The following is a 19591-nucleotide window of genomic DNA, read 5'->3' as shown; positions in this document are numbered from 1 at the left end:
TCTTCCAGGTTCAGAGATACCTTGGCATTCATGATAGGATTTGACCTATTTTTTGACTTGACTGACTGACCCAAGATGACCACTAATCCAAGCAAAACTAATAAAAGAGTTCCAGTTAAAAGAGAGCCTCAGACTATCTCCAGGTGTCTAGAAGTATCATATGTAGACCAAGGAGCTGGGAATAGCTGTCATCTACTGCTGCAGACTGGAGAGCAGAGAAAAAGGGTCCTTTTAGAGGGAGAGGAATTGAGGCACTGGAGAGCATCTTGGTTCTAGTCTGTTCCAGAAGCCCAGTCAGTTGCACATTGCCTTGGGTCTTGGGAGACATCTGGTACATTAATTATAATTCATCTCTTCCTTCAGAACAAAACAGTCAGTTTCTATTATTTGCAACCAAAAGAATACTATCTAAATAAGCCAGAAAATATATTAAAATCTTTATTTGAAAAAAACCCTATATGCTGTCTAAATCAAATTTCAAGCATAACAGTGTAGACAAGTTAAAAATAAAATGATTTTTCAAAAAGATGCATTATGCAGGCATTAATCAAAAGGCAAGAGTGGCTATATTAATATCAGGCAGGGTAGACTTCAAATCAAAGAATGTTACCAGACACAAGGTGGTGATAAATGTGTTAGTTCATAGATATCTTCAGTGTGTATGCATCAAATAACAAAGCTTCAGAAGGTGTGAAGAGAACTGAAAGGAGAAATAGATCAACAGTTAGAGACATCAACACCCTTCTCTCAATGATGTACAGAATAATTAGACCCCAAATCAGTAACAACTCAACAACACCATCAGCCAACACAATCTAATCAACATTTACAGAACATTCCACCAAACAGTAGCGGAACGCATGTTCTTTTCAAGTGCCCACCGAAACATACACAGTAAGACCTCCATATCCATGGAATCCCCATCTGCAGAATCAGCCAGCAGCAGATTGAAAATTTTTTAAAGAAAGTTCCAAAAAGCAAAATTTGAATTCACCAGAAACTATTTATATAGCATTTCCATTGTATTTACAACCATTTACATAGGATTTACATTGTATTAGGTATTATAAGTAATGTATATGGGAGGATATGTGTAGGTTAAATACAAACACCATGCCGTTTAATAGAGGGCACTTGAGCATCTGTAGGTTTTGGAATATGAGGGGCGTCCTGGAACCAATCCCCTGTGGATACTGAGGGACACCTGTACCAAGATGGACATATCCTGGGCCACAAAACATCACATAAAGTGTAAAAATTGATTTACTTTAACAAATTTTTAAAAATTGAAATTATGCAAAGTATATTGTCTGACCACAGTGGAATCAAACATAATAAGAGAAAGTTAACAGAAAAATCTCTAAATACTTAGAAAATAGCATACCTTAAAATAATCTGTGCAACAAAAATGATGTCTCAAGGGAAATAAAAACATGCACAAATGTGAATGACAAGGAAAATACAAGATATCAAAGTATGTAGTGCACAGCTGAAGTTGTCCTTAGAGAAAAGTCAGTAGCACTGAATGTGTGTGTTAGAAAACAGGGAGTCTGAAGTCAGTAATCTAAGGTTCTGCCTCGAGAACTTAGAAAAATAAGAGCAAAATAAACTCAGAGGGACAAATGGAAGGGCATAATAAAGACAGAAACAATAAAATTGAAAATAAAAAGAACAGAAAAGTCAGTGAAATAAAGAGCTGATTCTTAGAAAACAATAAAATTGAGAAACCTTCAGCAAGACTGGAGGGACAGAGTAGACACAAATTACTGGTATCAGGAATGAAACAAGGGATATTACCACATCATCTATAGCCATCAGAGAATATCCACCTATAAATTTGACTGCTTAGATTAAAAGGGACTGATTGCTTGAAGAACAAAAACTACTTTAATTCAGCCATTATGGAATAATTTGAACAGGCCAAAGTCCAATTTGCAATTTAAACCCCCCCACAGAGACAATCTATAGGCCCGGTGATGTTGCTATGAAATTCTGCCACATTTTTAAAGAAGACTTTGATTTCTTAAAATAGGAGTGAGGACTTTCCAATTCACTTTATGGAACAGGTATGATGCTAATAATAAAACTAGATAGACAATAGAAAAAATGAAAACTACTGGTCAACATCTCTCATGAATATAGACACAAAAATCCTTAAATTATTAGCAAAATGAATTCAACAATATATAAAAACAATTATACACCATTACCAGGTATGATTTACTCCAGGGATGCAAGACTGGTTCCATATTTGAAACTCAAAGTACTGTCCATATTAACAGGCTGAAGAAGAAAAACTACATGATATAATTTGGTGATACAGTACAAGCTTTTGACAGAATTCAATAGCCATTTGTGGTGAAAAAAATTTTTAGAATGATAGAAACTTGGGGATTTTTCTACTTGATTGGGGACATCTAAAAAAAACTATTGGTAACATTATTTTTTGTTGTTGTTAACATATACATAACATAACATTTTCACCCATTTTTAAATGTTGTCTTCAGTGGCACTAAGTACATTCACAACATGGTTCAGTCATCACCATTCTCCATTTCCAGAACTTTTTCATCTTCCCAGAGTGATAAATCTATCCATTAAACAATAACTTCCTATTCCCCACTCCCCTCCAGTCCCTGGTAACCTTGGTTTTACTTTGTTTCTATATTGTCTGTTTCAGGTACCTGTTGTAAGGGGACTAAAACAGTATTTGTCCTTTATCACTGGTTTTTTTCACTTAGCATAATGTTTTCAAGAGTAATCTCTGAGGAGGGAGGGTATAGCTGAGTGGTAGAGTATTCGCCTAGCATGCCCAAGGTCCTAGGTTCAATCCCCAGTATCTCCATCAAAATAAATAAATAAGCCTAGTTACTTCCCCCCAAACAAACAAAAAACCCCAATAAAACATTTAAATAAGTGCAAAATAAATTTAAAAAAAAGAGTAATCTCTGATGTAGCATTTTCTTCTTTTTTAAGGCTAAGTAATATATAATTGTGTTGTATATACATATTGCATTTTTTTTTAGTCTATCTGTTGGTGGACATTTGGGTTGTTTCCACTTTTGAACTATTGTGAAAAATGCTGTTATGGACATTGGTGTACAGGTATCTATTTCAGTCCATGCTTTCGATTCTTTGGGGTATGTACCTAGGATTGAAGTTGCTGGATCATATGGAAAATTGAATGTTTAACTTCTTTTTTTTTTTGTATATTTAACTCTTTGAGTAATTGTTGAACTGTTTTCCATAGAAACTACACCATTTTACTTTCCTCTAGCAATGCACAAAGGTTCCAATTTCTCCATATTCTGCCGAAATTTGTTCTTTTCCTTTTCTTTGGTAATAGCTTTCCTAGTGGGCATGACATGGTGTCTCTTTGTGGAACAGTATTCTTAGTGCTTTGAGATGGAATGCTTTCCTCCTCATCAAGAACGAGGCAAGGATGTCTGCTCTCACCACTCTTCACTGTTGTGTTAGAACTCCTACAATAAGGCAAGAATGGGAAATAAAATGCTTATAGGTTATAAGGCAAGAAATAAACCTGTCCCTATGTGCAAGTGCCATGACTGTATATATAGAAAAATCTCAAGGAATCTAAGAGAAAAAAATACTCCCAGAGCTAATAAGTGATTTCACCCATGTTGCAGGATTCAAGATAAATATACAAACAATTTATTTTCATATCATAGCAATGAACATATGGTCACTGAACTAAAAATACAATACCATTAAAATTACTGAAAAAAAAAGAAGAAATTCTTAGATGTCAGTTTAACACAACATATATAGGATTTGTACGCTGAAAACCACAAAATGCTGGTGAAAGAAATCAAAGAACATCTCAGTAAATTGAGAAACATATCATGTCTGTAGATTTGAAGAGTCAACATGGTAAAGATGTCAGTTCTCCCCAGATTAATATACAGGTTTAATGCTAATCTTGTCAAAATTCCGGCATGGTTTTTTGATAGATACAGATAAGATTATTCTAAAATTTATATGGAAATGCACATGCTCTAGAATATCTAAAATAGCCTTTAAAGTGAGGAATAAAGTAGGAGCAATCAGTCTCCCTGATTTCAGGCCCTGCTGTATATACACAGTGTTCAACACTGTGTGTTTCACAGCATCATAGACACAGAGATCAATAGAACAGAACAGAGAACCCCTGAATAGACCCACCAGCAATGTGGGAGGAGGATTAGTGTTTTGAACACAGGGCACCAGGGTTCAGGCTGAAAGCAGGATCTATGGATCTCACGTGGGTGCCCCATGAGAACCTTACTGCTGCCTCAGCCCTGGTTAGTGGCTTAGGTTAAGTTGAGTAGTGGCAATGGATGGCTTCTGGGTGAGCAGCGATGTGTTTGTATTACAGGCATTAATGGGCTTCAGGGATGTGGCTGTGGCCTTCACCCAGAAGGAGTGGAAGCTGCTGAGTCTTGCTCAGAGGATCCTTTATCGGGATGTGATGCTGGAGAACTACAGTCATATGGTGTCTCTGGGTAAGGAGAAATCCGTTTCATGTCTTGGACTCTCTGCCTGTCTGCATGTTAAGATTTTTATATAGCAGCCATCATGCTTTTAGCTCAGAAAGAAAAATAGTATTTTTCCTACACCCTCAGAGAATGTCTGGATTCTATAGAGTTGAAAATAGTGAAGTGTGTGTGTGTGTGTGTGTATGTGTGTGTGTGTACACACGTGTATGGTGTCTGACACTGCATTTCCAGCCCTCTTCCAAAGCTGAGCCCTCCACCAAGGTGACCTTGCCTCAAATGGGGGAACGTTTGTATTCATCCAAGCACAGTGGAGACTCAGTACACCGCCTTTAGATCCATGCTTCATCGCTCCTGCCCTTAGACACTCGCTCTCAGCATTCAGACAGCATTTGCCCCCGATGTGGTGCTTCCCTGCCCTGACTTCTGAGTTACTGAACTCCCCAGATGACTCTGAGTTCTGTGACGGCTTCTTAAACCGCTAACTAAGGTCACCTTGGTTTTTTTCCCTGTGAGTAGGAATTGCCTTTCCTAAACCAAAACTTATCACACAACTGGAACAAGGCGACGAGCCCTGGAGAGAGGAGAGCGAATATCTTCCGGACCTTTGTCCAGGTGAGTGGGAAGCAGCAGGCAGACAAGGAGACAGGGCAGGGAGGTGCTTGGCTGGTGAAGAAAGAGGAGCCTCTGAGAGCTTCTGGAGAGGAAGCTCCTCTGCAGGCCTCCGTTCTGTGCTCTCCTGCTCAGCCCAGATGGGGCTTCCCTGGAATCCTCCCCCAGGGAGCCACACTCTGCTCACTTTGTATCCCTTTCCCAGCATGTCTAGGAGCCTGCCATTCTTGAACTTTTGTGGCTGGGCCTGATCTTCAACACAGCACTTAAGAATAAATCTGCCCCTGCTAGACACTGTCCAGTTTCTGCTCTTAACCTGGTAACTGTTTTGTGCCTCGGCTCTACTTCATAAATTCCCATAAATTGTTTCTTTTATTTTATGATGGATTATTTAAGATTACAATGGGGTGTGAAGAATTATACAGTGAATGCCAGTATTCCTTCCCTTCAGCCTAAGAAATAGACCGTTATAAGACCAGGTGACAGCCCTGTCCCCTCCCTGGTTGTGTCCTGCTGAACCCCGCCCTTCAGAATCTGACTTCTGCATTAGCATGCTGATCACTGCCTTCATCCTTTTTCATTCATTGGGGGGTGCTTTCAACTATATAGAGAGTTGTTTTGCATGTTGGTAAACTTCTCTGCACATAGTGTTATATTGTATACCTCCTTCTGGAACATGCCTTTCCACCAGCTTTATGTGAGATTCATGTTAAAATGTGTAGGTTTACTTTACACTTTAAAAAACTGTTTTATACAAATCAATTACATGAATATTTTAATGTAGTTGAATTATCAGTTCCCTTGTTTTGGACATTTATGTTATTTCCAATTTTTGGCTATTAAATAATGTTGCTATGTATTCTTGTTACTTCCTTGGAAACACATGTAAGAGTTTCTCTGAAGACGCATAATGGAGAGCAGAGTGACTGGTCCATAGGTGTGGGTGGCTTCAACCTGATTGTGTTAGACCACATCATGTTCTGAGGCTGTTCAGTGCTGTCTTATATTCCCAGCAGCAGGGATGAGTTCTTGTTCCACATCTTCATGTTTTTCACCCATCTGTTTGGTTTGTGGTGAAATTTCAGAGGGGTTTGGCCTCCTAGTGAGCACGAGCATCTTTTCCTGTGTTGACTGGCCACTAGTGCTTCCTTTTCTGTAACTTGACTGTTAAGAGTATTTCCCTACTTTTGATTTGAGCTGTTTCTGTTATTGATTAGTAAAGATTCCATTTTGGGAACATTTATCTCTTTAATCCAATTGGAATTAATTTTATTTGAATGTTGGGAGGTAAGGATAAAGTTTTGCCTGATTTGTCTTTTTTCAGTGTTTTATTGTAAACATTCCTGGCATATTATTTTTTTATTTTGTTTTGTCTTTTGCTTCTAAATACAACTATATATCTAGACTTGGACTTTATAGCAAAGTGTTTTTTTCTTTTTTAAAAAAAGAACTATTATATAAGTGATAATTATGGTATAATAGGAAATGTTATTCTGGTATAAGGTATTATAAGGTATAATACTTAAGGGATAGTTGTAAGTTATGTTATCAAATTATAAAATATACTGCATATATTTAAAGTGTAAAAGTTGGTAAGTTTTGACATACATGCACAGCCATGAAGCCACTGCCATGTTCCAAATCCCAAACATACCTGTCACTCCCAGAGTTCCCTTGTGGCTCACTGTAATCCCTGTCTCCTGCCCCACCCGGTCTTCCCCCTCCTCTTGTACCCAGGCAACCACTTAGCTGTTTTCTATCATAGATTTGTTTGCATATTCTAGAATTCATATAAATTGAATTGTACAGAATACATACTGAATTCTTTCACTCAGTATAATTATTTTGAGTTTGATCCCTAATGTTGTATGTATCAATAGTCTATTTCCTTTTATTGCTGAGTAGTGGTATAGAGATCACAGTTATGTAACCATTCATCTACTGAAAGGCATGTGAGTAGTCTCCAGTTTTGACAAATACAAATAAATGTTGTCTGTCCAAACATTCATGAAGAAATTTTGTGTAAACATATACTTTCATTTTTTTTTTGGATAAATACCTGGCCCTGGAATGACTGTGTTGTACGATAGAGTGTATATTTATTAATGAAGCTCACAAACGGTTTTGCAGACTGGCTGCACTGTGTCACATTCCCACGAGCAGTAGATGAGAGTTCCAGATGCTCCATGTATTTGTCAGCACTTAGTAGTACTATTTTAACTTGAGACTTTTTCATAGCTGCGTAGTGGCTCCTTACTCTGTTTTACTTGGCATTTGCCTGATGACTGATGATGCTGAGAATCTTTCCATATGCTTATTTTACCATCTGTGTATCTTCTTTGGTGAAATGTCTTCTCAAATCTTGGCCTATTTAAAAAGTTGATTTCTTATGCTTTTATTATTGAATTTTGAAAGTTCATCATATATTCTGTATAAAAGTCCATTATCAGATATTTGATTTATGAATATTTTCTGTGTAGCTTTTTAGTCTCTTAATAGTGTCTTTCAAAGAGAATTTCTTACCTTTGGTGAAGTCTAAGTTTCAGTTTTTTTCTCTCATGAATTTAACTTTTGGTGATGTATTTAAGAAATATTTCCTAAAATGAAAATCAAAAAGAGTTTCATATGTTTTTTCCTTTTAGGAGTTTTATAATTTTTACTTTACATTTAGGTTTATACTCTGTTCTGGGTAAATTTTTATACTTGGTACCAGGTCTAGATATAAGTACAATTTTTTTTCTCATAAAAATATCCAAATTTTTCAGCACTATTCTTGAAAAGACAACGCTTTCTCTACTGAATTTCCTATGCACCTTTGTAGTAAATTAGTTGTGTATGGGTATTTATATGGACTCTGATTTTTTCAACTTCTCTCTTTACCTATCTTGATGCCAAGACCACATAGTCTTGATTACTGTAGCTTTATAATCAAGTCTGGAACTTAGAAGTATAAATCCTGTGACATTTTTTTCAAGTTGTTTTATTTATTCTAAAACATAGTTATTCTTTGCATTTCCACATGGATTTTAGAATCAGGTTGTCAATTTTCACACACACACAAGACACAAAAACGCCAGCTGGATCTTGATTGGAACTGAGTTGAATCTACATCAATTCAAGGAGAATTTACATGTAAATAACATTCTGATCACTTCTCGGCCTTTTGACTAAGATCAAGTGTAGTCTCCGTTCTTATCAGTTTAATAGCACTCTGTCATCCAACATATGAATGCAATCTGTCTCTCCATTTTTATGGGACTTCTTAATTTCTGTCTGTCAGCATTATTTTGTAGTACACAGGTCTTACGCATCTTGTCAGATTTACCCTTCTGTGTTTCATATTTTTGATGCTATTTAAGGTACATTAAAATTTCAGTTTTCAGTTGTTTGTTGATATTATTTAGAAATACAGTTAGTTTATGTATGATGAACTTTGTATGTGGTAATTTTGCAAAACCTACTTCTCAGTCCTAGTAGTTTTGTAGATTCTGTCATATTTTCTACATAGATGATTATGTTACTTGTGAATCAGTGTAGTTTACTTCTTTCCATTCTTTGTGCCTTTAATTTCTTTTTCTTACCTCATTGCACAGGCGAAAACATCAGTGCAATGATGAATTTAAGTGGTGAGAGTGGACATCCTTTCCTTGTTCCTGATCTTATGGGCAATGCTTTCCTCCTAAGTGTAAGTTTTATACCTGCCCTTTATCAGCTTGACAAACTTCCCTTCTATTCCTTGTTCAGTGAGTTTTTATTTGGAATGAGTGTTGGATTTTGTCAGCTGTTTTTTGGCATCTGTGAAGATGATCATATGTGTTTTTCTTTTTTAATCTTTCTTTTGGTAAATTATATTGATTGTTTTCCTGTTAAACCATCCTTGTATTTCTGTTAATACAATGCACTGACTTTATTCAGATTCCTCCAGTTTTACCTTCACTTTGTGCGTATATGTATATTTTTTGAGTTTTTTAAAACATTTTTTATTGATTTCTAATCATTTTACAATGTTGTGTCAAATTCCAGTATAGAGCACAATTTTTCAGTTATACATGAACATATATATATTCATTGTCACATTTTTTTCTCTGTGAGCTACAATAAGATCTTGCATACATTTCCCTGTGCTATACAGTATAATCTTGTTTATCTATTCTACAATTTTGAAATCCCAGTCTGTCCCTTCGCACCCCTGCACCCCCTTGGCAACTACAATTTTGTATTCTATGTCTGTGAGTCTATTTCTGTTTTGTATTTATGCTTTGTTTGTTTTTTGTTTTTGTTTTTGTTTTTGTTTTTGATTCCACATATGAGCGATCTCATATGGTATTTTTCTTTCTCTTTCTGGCTTACTTCACTTAGAATGACATTATCCAGGAGCACCCATGTTGCTGCAAATGGCGTTATGTTGTCGGTTTTTATGGCTGAGTAGTATTCCATTGTTTAAATAGACCACATCTTCTTTATCCAGTCATCCATTGATGGACATTTAGGCTGTCTCCATGTCTTGGCTATTGTAAATCGTGCTGCTATGAACATTGGGGTGCAGGTGTCATCCTGAAGTAGGGTTCCTTCTGGATATATGCCCAGGAGTGGGCTTCCTGGGTCATATGGTAAGTCTATTCATAGTCTTTTGAGGAATCTCCATACTGTTTTCCACAGTGGCTGCACGAAACTGCATTCCCACCAGCAGTGAAGGAGGGTTGTGTATATGTATGTTTATTTAGTTCTAAGGAACTTATACATGTACATTCATATAACTACCAGTATATTCAAAGAAACAGGATGGTTCCATCACAAGGATTCCTTGTGCTATGTTTTTATAGCCATAGCTCACTCCTCCCCAACCTCACTCCCTCCACCTTCCTCTGGCAACTACTAATGTCTTCTGTCTCTACCATTTTGTCATTTGAAGAATGTTATAAAAGAAATAATATTGTATGTTACCTTTTGGGATTGCTTTTTCTCATTCAGCATAATTCTCTTGGGACCCACCCAAATGGATCTTGTGGGTACATTACGTGTATCAATATTTCATTCCTTTTATTGCTGAGTTGTAGTCTATGGTATGAGTGTACTACATTTTGTTAAACCATTCACCCATTGAAAGACTTTTGGGTTGTTTACAGTTTGTGGCTAATATAAATAAAACTGCTGTGCTCACTTATGCATAAGTTTTTGTGTGAAGATAGGGGTTTCATTTCTGGGATAAATGCCCAAAAGTGCACGGTGCTGGGTCGTATGGTAATACACGTTCAGTTTTGTAAAAAAGTGCCATAGTCATTTCCAGATCACCTGTGCCATTTTACATTCCCACCAGCAGTGCTTGAGTAATCCAGATTCTCTGCGTTCTTTCCAGAATTTGGTGTTAACACCGTCTTTTACTTTGGCCTTTCTGACAGATTTCTGAAGAGGATGCATTTCTGTGTAGCTGTGAGCCTCTGATAATTTTGTTGTGAGGTCTGTTTTCAGTATGGATGGTTGTCCCATCTTTCTTCTGTGTGTGTTGCCTGTTATCCCTTTAATTTGGGGTGTGGCCAGTGTTGCGATCAGAGCCTGCCCTAGTTGCTGAGCGGGACCTCCTTTTTGTTCTGTGGCTGTCACAGCCCTGACAGGGGCTGGGTCTGTTCCCCTTTTCTTTTGTTGGAATGGAGGCTTCCAGACTCATTTCTGAGCTGTGGTGCATGGTAGACAGGAATGGGGCGCTTCAGGTACTCTTTGTTGACTCTGCCCTTGTCCCTGCTTTGGCCGTGGGAATCATTCTTGAGAGATTTCTAGCAATGTCTCAGTTGGTATGAGTGGGGAGTTTAGTGCAAGCAGTTCCTGTCAGAGAGAGCTGGGTAGCTGAGCATATCTGAGCAAGTGCACTCTATCAAGGCTTTACTCTTCTTGGAAAAGAGACTTGTGTTCTCCCCATGGGCAGCTTAAGAGCTTAGGAGGCCCTGATCATGGGTGGCCATTGCTGTCATTTTGTGAGGTCTTCATGGCTTGTCCTTAGCATCTGCTCATTCCCTTCAGATGATCTCTGTCCCTCAGAGCAGTTTCTGGGTGTGAGTATGTCTTAATATCTGATGTGACCACTGAGTGATCTCGGCAAAGGCAATCTAGCAAGTGGAGAGAGGAAAAGGATGGTCTCCTGGGTCAGCTCCTGTGGGTGGTCAGCGGGCGGGGACCCACAGACTCAGGTCCAGGGTGTCCGCTTGAGCATCTCCAGACACTGCAGTTGGAAAGTGCCAGTCCCTGGCAATTCACCTCAGCTTGGTGGGCCCCGTGAAAGATGTTTGGCTTCTAGAGTAACGGGTAGCATGTATATCATTCATTACTGAAAGTTGATTATTTTTTCTTTAAAGGTGGGGTTTACTTACAGGAAATACAAAATCTTAAATGTAGTAGTCTCTGAATTCAAACAATGGATATAACTCGATAACCCAAACTTTATCAAAATACAGATCATTACCCTTGGGGCTCATCCCTGTAAGCTCTTGCCTTTATCGGAGGTACCAGTGTTTTGATTTTATTTCACAGTAGATTAGTTTTGCCTGCTGTACAATTTTTCATAAATGGAATCATATAATAATACTTTTTTATGTAAGGTTTCTTTCACTCAGTATAGCTTTTAAGCACATTGTTGCATACATCAGTATTCTGTTCTTTGTTTAATACTAAATAGCATTCTGTCATATGAATATAGAACTGTTTATCCATTCTGTTTGATAGACACCTTGATAGCTTCCAGTGTTTAGTCAGTTTGTAAATGCTGCTGTCAACATTCTTATGCTAATTTTTTGTTTGTTTTTGGTAAACCTTTGTTTTGTTTTCTTTGGATAAATACGTAGGGTATGTGCTGGGTATATGAGTTTCCTTCGGTTGATGTAACAATTTACCACAAACTGAGAGGCTTAAAACAAAGAAATTTATTCTATCCCAGTTCAAAATCAACCTGTTTGCAAGGAGGTTCTAAAGGCCAAGGTGTTCTTTGCCTTTCTTCTAGCTTCCAGTGTTTGCTGTCAACCTTTGGCTTGTAGCTGCATCACTCCAACCTGCCCCTGTAGTCACATAGCCTTCTTCCTTCTCTGTATCTCTGTATCCAAATCTCCCTCTCCTTGTATGGATACCAATGAATTACAGTTCACCCTAATCCGGTATAACCTCATGTTAACTTGATTACATCTGCAGACTGTATTTAAATATAAGGCCACATTCATATGTTCCAAGTCAACGTTAATTTTGGTGGGATAATAGTCAACCCAGTACACTGGGTCATAGGGTAACTGTATGTGTAGTTTTATAAGAAATGACTAGACCTTTCCCAAAGTGATTGTACAGTTTCTCATTTCCATGAACAACAAATGTATGAGGGTTCCTGTCACCTCACATCCTCCCTGACAGTTTTCATTGTATCTCTGGTGTTGGATGTGTAGTGTTATTTCATGTGTGTTTCCATCTCCCTGATTGTTACTGATGTGGAACAATTCTGTGTGCTTTTTAATTGTATTTATATATGTTTACTATAACTTACTTTGTGAATACATTCAGATCTTTTGTATTTTTTAAAATTCAGTTTTATGAATTCTTTATTAATCCTGGATACCAGTCCATTGTCATTTGTACATTTTGCAAATATCCTCTCTATCTGAAACTTTTCTGTTCCTTTTCTTAACATAACTTTTGATGAGATGTTTAACATTGAGGAAGTCTAATTTTCTTCTCTTTTTAAATTCTTATTGTTATGAAAATAATCTGTCTTGTCTCTTAAGTGCTGTATGGTTTTAGCTTTTATATTTTGATCTATGATCCATCTTGAATTAACTTTTGTGTACAGTCTGAGGCAGGAATCAATGTTTTTCTTTTTCATATGGATACAGAGTGGTTCTAGCACCATTTGTTGAAAAGTCTTTCCTTTCCCTCATTGGATTGCTTCGTTGAAAATTCAGTGATGGCCTATGTATGGGTCTGTTTTCTGTTCACACTTTCTGTTCTGTTCCTTTGATTAATGTGTCTGTCCTTAAACCAGACCACACTGTCTGTATTACTGCAGGATCACAGGAAGTCTTGAAGTCAGGTAGTGTAAGTTCTCTTCGTTTGTTTTCTTTTTCAAGATTGCTTTGTATAGTCTAGGTCCTCTGAATTTCCACTTAAATTTTAGGATCAGCTTTTCATTTCACAAAAAAGAAGAAAAGAAAATGTGGGCCATGTTTATTATTGAGATTTTAGTGTGCCTATATATAACTTGGGGGAGAAATTACATCTTACCAATATCAAGTTTTACAAACCACTACCTAAATGTTTTCAAATTCACTTTAGCAAAATAAAAATTTGTGAGATGCAGCTAAAGCAGAGCTTAGAGGGATAGCTATAGCTGTGAGTGCTTACAGTGGGAAAGAAGAAAGGTCTGTGATCAGTGAGTTAAGGTTTTGCCTTAAGAAGCTAGAAAAAGAGGAGCAAAATAAATACAAAGTGAGTAAAAGGAAGGGAATAATGAAAATAAGAGCAGGAATCTATGAAATATAGCAACAGAAAGATGTGCTAAGCCAAATGCTGATTGTCTGAAAAAATCAACGGAATTATATATTGCTACGTAGACTAATGAAGAAAAAGAGAAAGAAGACATTAATAATCAATCAGGAATGAGACAGAAGTTACCAGTACACTTCAGACTTTAAAAAAATACTAAGGATATCATGAACAAGTTTATACTAACAGATTGAACACCTTATATGAAATGGATAAATTTTTGGAAAAAACTGCTGACACAGGATAGAACAAACTGAGAAATACTGTATTTATGAAAGTAATTAAGTTGGTAGTAGATCTACAAACCTATACAAGTTATAAAAACATTCCAAACTGAATCTAACCTTGTTTAAAAATAATTACACGCCATGTGCCCAGTGGAATTTATTTTACATATGCAAAGCTCAACATTAGAAAATGCATACTGTAGGATACTAGTCACTTCATATTTATGTACCCTCTAATAAGATGGAAGCTTTCCGTCCAACTCTCCTCCTTTGAGTTCTCACCAAAATCACAGTTAATATCTATATTTTTAGCAACTGTCCCTTTTTGTAAAGTTAGGCTTTTTCTAGTATGCACCTCAAAACTCATAACAGCCTCCACCACCTAGTTCCAAAGCCACTCCACAATTTTAGATATTTATTATAGCAGCATCCCAATTCTTGGTATCAAAATCAGCATTATGGTTATTGGGTAACAGAACCAATAGGATGTATACGTATATACACACACACAGACAAGAATGTGAGGTGTATTATAAAGAATTGGCTCATATGTTCATGGAGGCTGAGAAGCCCCGAGATCCATGGTCGACAAGAAGAAGACTTAGGAGAGCCTATGGTATAGTTCCAGTCCAAAGGCTAGCAGACTCAGCAGCCTGGAAAAATTAATGTTTTAGTTCAATGTTGATAGGAAGAACAAACAAACAAGTCCCCTCCCCCTCCCCTATCCTCACCCTCTCCTGTCACAGCTTGAAGGTAGGGTGGAAGTGTTCCCTCTTATTTGGGAGAGGGTCAGTCTTTCACAGTATTCAGGCCTTCAACTGATTGGATGAGGGCCACCCACATTAGGAAGAGCAACCTGCTTTACTTAGTCTTTCCATTTAAATGCTAAAGTCTTCCAAAAACATCCTCAGAGAAATACCCAGAATCATATTTGGCTAAACGTTTGGGCATCCTGTGGCCAGTAAAGTTGGTACATAAAAGTAACTCACATATGCTAATATTTTTTTTTAATTGGAGTATAGTCAGTTTACAGTGTTGTGTCAATTTCTGGTGTATAGCTTAATGTTTCAGTCACACATGTACATACATATACTTGTTTTCATATTCTTCTTCAAGATATTGAATATAGTTCCCTGTGCTATCCAGTAGAAACTTGTTGTTTATCTATTTTATATACAGTAGATAGTATCTGCAAATCTCAAACTTCCAATTTATCCCTTCCCACCCCCTTCCCTCGCTAGTAATGTTTTGTATAACATTTATTTTGTATTGTCTAAAAATCACTGAGACAATATATTATGAAAAATGTTCAATTTCCAGGGATTAATTCTGATTAATGCTGAAAATGTCTTCTTTATACATGTTTGGTTGAAGTTTCAAAATTCTTTAAATTGTTTAAAAGCAGGGAATGCACAGCATTCTTTCTTCTCTGGTAATCAATTCAGTGTCTACAGCCATTCATTTAACTCATTGCTGTACTTTTTTTCCTCACAGTTGCAGCTGCAGAAGGAAAAATTTCTTTAAGGAGCCATTAGACATAATTTTCTTTTTCTAAAGTTCCTTTTGGAACATTTGAGTTCATGTCCAATTACTGAAGTAATTACTGGTCTGAAAAATCAGTTGGCACAAGAGCAGCTGTAGATTGTAAAATAGTTTATAAACTGAGTAATTTGAATACATCATGTAAATTTTTATGATTAACTGAAAAGCATTACCTTGATAAAATTTTATTTTTTATTGCTCCTTTTATTGAGCAACTTCTGTATGTTTAAAACCATGTTAAGGATTAGGGTTTCCCAAAGTGGACATTGTAATTCTTGTCATTTTTAGTTAAAATTTGACACATTACTAGTTAGGCACAAAAATGATGCTCAGTGCTCTTCTTAGAGGGTGTGACTCCCAGAAGAGCAGCATTAACTGTTTCTGAATCAGCCACCACATTGAACACAGAAGACTCTGAATGGCACACCTACAACGATACACAGTTTACCACTTTGTGACCCAGCAGGAACACAAACAAGCCAAGGAGAAGGCAGTGGCTGCCTTTCTCTCCCCATCAAATCCCAGACAAGTAGACAATAGTGCAGTACTGCAAGCTCAGCTGTCAGAACTCCAGAATTACAACAATGTATTTATTGGAAGCTGGTGGCCGGAACCTTACATACCTGCCCTTGAGTTTTGAAAATGTGGACAGCCTAACTCCACAAAATAAACTGATAGTTCACTGAGCTACACTCGAGTACACTGGCTGATGAGAAAGCAACCATGGTGGGTGCCTGATGGCTGGAACTGCACACCAAGACTGAAGGGATGTTCACTTTCACAGTGGAAGTCCAGTAGGGTCAGCACTTATGAGTACTTACCAAGGCCATTTCACAGGAACCTCTAGATGTAGCAACACAGGCACACCCATACAGAGAGTGGAGAGGGGAAGGGAGCTACGTTTAATAAGCAGTTCACTGGAGGAAACGTAGGGGGTTGAAGTGTTAGGAAGGGATTGCATGGTGGCTGTTCTTGTCAGTATTGAAAGCTAGCATCTGAGACCAGGTGGAATCAGTAATCTGTAAAGGTTCACATAGTAAATATTTTAGGCTTTGTGGCCTTTGTGTTCTTTGTTGCAAGTACTCAACTTTGCCATTGTGTGTGAAAGCTGCCATGGACACTACGTAAATACTGAGTGTGGCTGTGGTCCAGTAGACCTTCATCTGCAAAACGGCTGGCTGTAGTTTGCTGACCCATGTTGTTGGTAGTTCATAAAATACATCTCTGTTTTGGTTGGTGAAGAAAGTATCGGGTGAGTCTGGAAAGCCTAGTGTACTGAGTTTATTTAAGGTTCATGGTATTTTCCAGCAGCTTCAGGTGGACAGAAGTAAGTGAAATGGAACAAGGCAAACAAGTTTGATATCTCCCTGAGCTATTTTAGGTGGAAGAATTTCCTTTTACAACAGTTTTTGAAACACTGAGAAAAGCAGGTCTAGAACTGATTGGGGTCACCAAGAGCCAGAATCCTTTAAGGAGTTGCAGGCCTAGACTATGTCTCTGTGTTTCACTGCCAAGTCAACACACCATGAGAGAGAACCCAGCACGTAACCCTCTAGGAAACCCTTGTTTAGGAGAGGAAGCACCTTCAGTTCAGTTCCCACGTTGGTCTCTAACCTGTCCTCCCTACTGCCTTCATCTTGGGGCCTCTAGGTGGAGAGACTCCCTTTTTTGACTTAAGTCTTTCTTGCAGGAACAGTCCCCAAAGAAATTTGTAGGAAGTTACGTAGTTTTAACTCTCAAGAAAAGCATATGTTTATTGATATTGTTTGCCTCAGTGTTAATGACTGTGGCTTGTAAGATAATTTTGCTGGGGAAATGTGTAACTGTAATGGCGATGATTTACAGGGCTAGAGCTGCCTGCGATGCTTTCTTGAAATGTTTAAGCCAGGCTGATATTTAGAGCTGGCTCACTTGTGGGTTTGAAGTGTTATAAAAGGATATGCATTAACGTGTCACCATGGGATGGAAGGTACGTCTGCTGAAAATCTTTGTTCTGTGAGCATATGAGGAGTGACTGCTGGACAAATGTTACCGTCCACAAGGTACCTGTGGTGAATCTGATTTAGACTTTTTCTCCAGCAGAACCAAGAACAGAATTCCAGCCCTGTCTCTCCTGCCCGTTGACTTTTTCCAGTCCAGAGTTCCTCAGTCAACATGTTCTATGCAGTCACTCCCCTCAGATCTTCCCAGATGCATGTGCAGCAAGCCACTTCTTCTTCGAAGCTCCAAGCTGCTTGAATGACAAAGCAGAAGATGGTGAGAGAGAAAGCTCTGGCACTGTATTTGGGAGGCTGCAGCTGAGCAGGACTTCGAGAGCATTCTTAATCCCATCTCAAGGTCAGACAGTAGACCAGGAATGCAACAGTGGTGGAGGAATAGAGCGGGGCATGTGCCCTGAGGAGGCAGACACAGTGTTGACAGAGGCAGACATCTCAGAATCTAGAGCAGTCATATGTGAAAAATTCAGACTAGGACTTAGCCTAGAGTCAAGCCTCGTTACTCTTCCGAAGCATCATGTGTGTCCTGAATGTGGCAGAAGCTTCTGCCAGAGGTCAGACCTCATCAAGCACCAAAGACCCCACACAGGGGAGAAGCCATATAGTTGTCAAGAGTGTGGACAAGGCTTTGGCCGGAAGTCCTCTCTAACCATACACCAGAGGAAACACTCAGGGGAGAAGCCCTACACGTGCAGGGAGTGTGGGCGGCACTTCAGGTACACGTCCTCCCTAACGAACCATAAGAGGATACACTCTGGGGAGAGACCCTTTTTATGTCAGGAGTGTGGGCGAAGCTTTCGCCAGAAGATTGCCCTCATCCTACACCAGAGGACACACTTGGAGGAGAAGCCCTTTGTGTGTCCAGAGTGTGGAAGAGGCTTTTGCCAGAAGGCATCACTCCTCCAACACCGTAGCTCACATTCAGGTGAGAGGCCCTTCCTGTGCCTGGAGTGTGGGCGTGGCTTCAGGCAACAGTCACTGCTCATCAGTCATCAGGTCACACACTCTGGGGAGAAGCCTTATGTCTGTGCTGAGTGTGGGCACAGGTTTTGCCAGAAGGTCACCCTCATCAGACACCAGAGGACACACACTGGGGAGAAGCCTTACCTGTGCTCTGAGTGTGGGCGTGGCTTTAGCCAGAAAGTCTCCCTCATGGGCCACCAGAGGACACACACAGGGGAGAAGCCTTATGTGTGCCCTGAGTGTGGGCGTGGCTTTGGTCAGAAGGTCACCCTCATCAGACATCAGAGGACGCACACAGGGGCGAGGCCTTACCTGTGCTCTGAGTGTGGACGTACTTTTGGCTTCAAGTCACTCCTCACCAGACACCAGAGGACACACTCAGGAGAGGAGGCTGAGGTGTATAAAGCCTGTGAGCAAAGACTTGGTCAGAAGACCCACCTCACTTCTGACCAGAGGACATACTCAGGAGAAAAGCCATGTGTGTGTGAAGAGTGTGGACGTGGCTTTGGCTTCAAGTCAGCCCTGATCAGACACCAGCGGACCCATTCGGGAGAGAAGCCATACGTGTGCCGGGAGTGCGGCCGCGGCTTTAGCCAGAAGTCTCACCTCCAGAGACATCGGAGGACCAAGTCTGGCCATTACCTCCTGGCACAAGAGCTATTCTGACATTGCCTTTCCTTTCCCTGTGAGTGTGAAGATGGCAGAAATCACTAGGAAATGTTCTGCTTTCCTGAAATAGAGAAAAAAAATTTTGCTTTTTCTTTCAGTGTTTATTAGACAGTTGGTCTATCATTTACTTTCTTAGCAGCAATCCTCTGTATGGACTTTTGTTTTAATAAACTGCTTCTTTACAAACTTGCACACCTAGTTGTGTACCTCATTCGCTCATCTGTCAAGAACCCCAAGGTATTCAACCTCTAGGGAGACAAGAGAGAATCACTGTATATTTTGTTCTAGACCATAGTTTCTCACTTTCTGTAATCTCCAGAGCCTTGTAAATACCCAATCTGTGACTTGGCTGTGTCCCCTTACCTTGGGCACTGAATGGTCTCTACAGGATAATTTTCCCCAGGTCCAGATACTTTGCTGGCTTAAAATCTAGAGGCAATAAAAAATTAATAAAGTTTAGTGTACAAAAATTTTTTTAAATTTACATGGTGAAAAATACCATAAGTGATACCAAAAGACAAGTAATTAGAAGGAAAGTATATCAACATATAAATCAGCTTCTTTCCAAGTTGAAGGG

General features: G+C 38.8%; 1 protein-coding gene and 1 pseudogene across 6 annotated transcripts; both read left to right on the top strand.

Annotated features, from left to right (window-relative positions):
• Nucleotides 1-4378: 4378 nt before the first annotated feature.
• On the top strand, nt 4379-19204 carry LOC102528431 (zinc finger protein 169). Of its 6 annotated transcripts, none has more exons than XM_072948899.1 (4): nt 4380-4502; nt 5013-5108; nt 8699-8790; nt 17468-17563. In XM_072948899.1, exons 1-4 carry the CDS (start codon nt 4382-4384, stop codon nt 17507-17509), a joined length of 351 nt encoding a protein of 116 aa, XP_072805000.1. In that variant the 5' UTR covers nt 4380-4381; the 3' UTR covers nt 17510-17563. The 6 variants fall into 6 exon arrangements, with proteins under 6 accessions (XP_072804998.1, XP_072805000.1, XP_072804999.1 ...); XM_072948898.1 differs by having other exon boundaries at nt 17465-17532; XM_072948897.1 differs by lacking the exon at nt 8699-8790 and having other exon boundaries at nt 4379-4502; nt 17468-19204.
• On the top strand, nt 8253-8369 carry LOC140689068 (U2 spliceosomal RNA; annotated as a pseudogene).
• Nucleotides 19205-19591: the final 387 nt, after the last annotated feature.

This window comes from Vicugna pacos, chromosome 24 (genome assembly GCF_048564905.1).
Source record: "Vicugna pacos chromosome 24, VicPac4, whole genome shotgun sequence".
NCBI lineage: Eukaryota > Metazoa > Chordata > Mammalia > Artiodactyla > Camelidae > Vicugna > Vicugna pacos.
Note: the sequence above shows the minus strand (reverse complement) of the source record. Positions and strands in the feature narration are given on the sequence as shown.

Bases quoted from the DNA above. Each gene is read 5' to 3' on its own strand.
- LOC102528431 (XM_072948894.1), top strand. From the start codon at position 4,382: ATGGGCTTCAGGGATGTGGCTGTGGCCTTCACCCAGAAGGAGTGGAAG. The intron at 4,503-5,012 runs GTAAGGAGAAAT...CCCTGTGAGTAG, and splicing joins CAGTCATATGGTGTCTCTGG to GAATTGCCTTTCCTAAACCA. The intron at 5,109-17,464 runs GTGAGTGGGAAG...CTTTTTCTCCAG, and splicing joins TCTTCCGGACCTTTGTCCAG to CAGAACCAAGAACAGAATTC.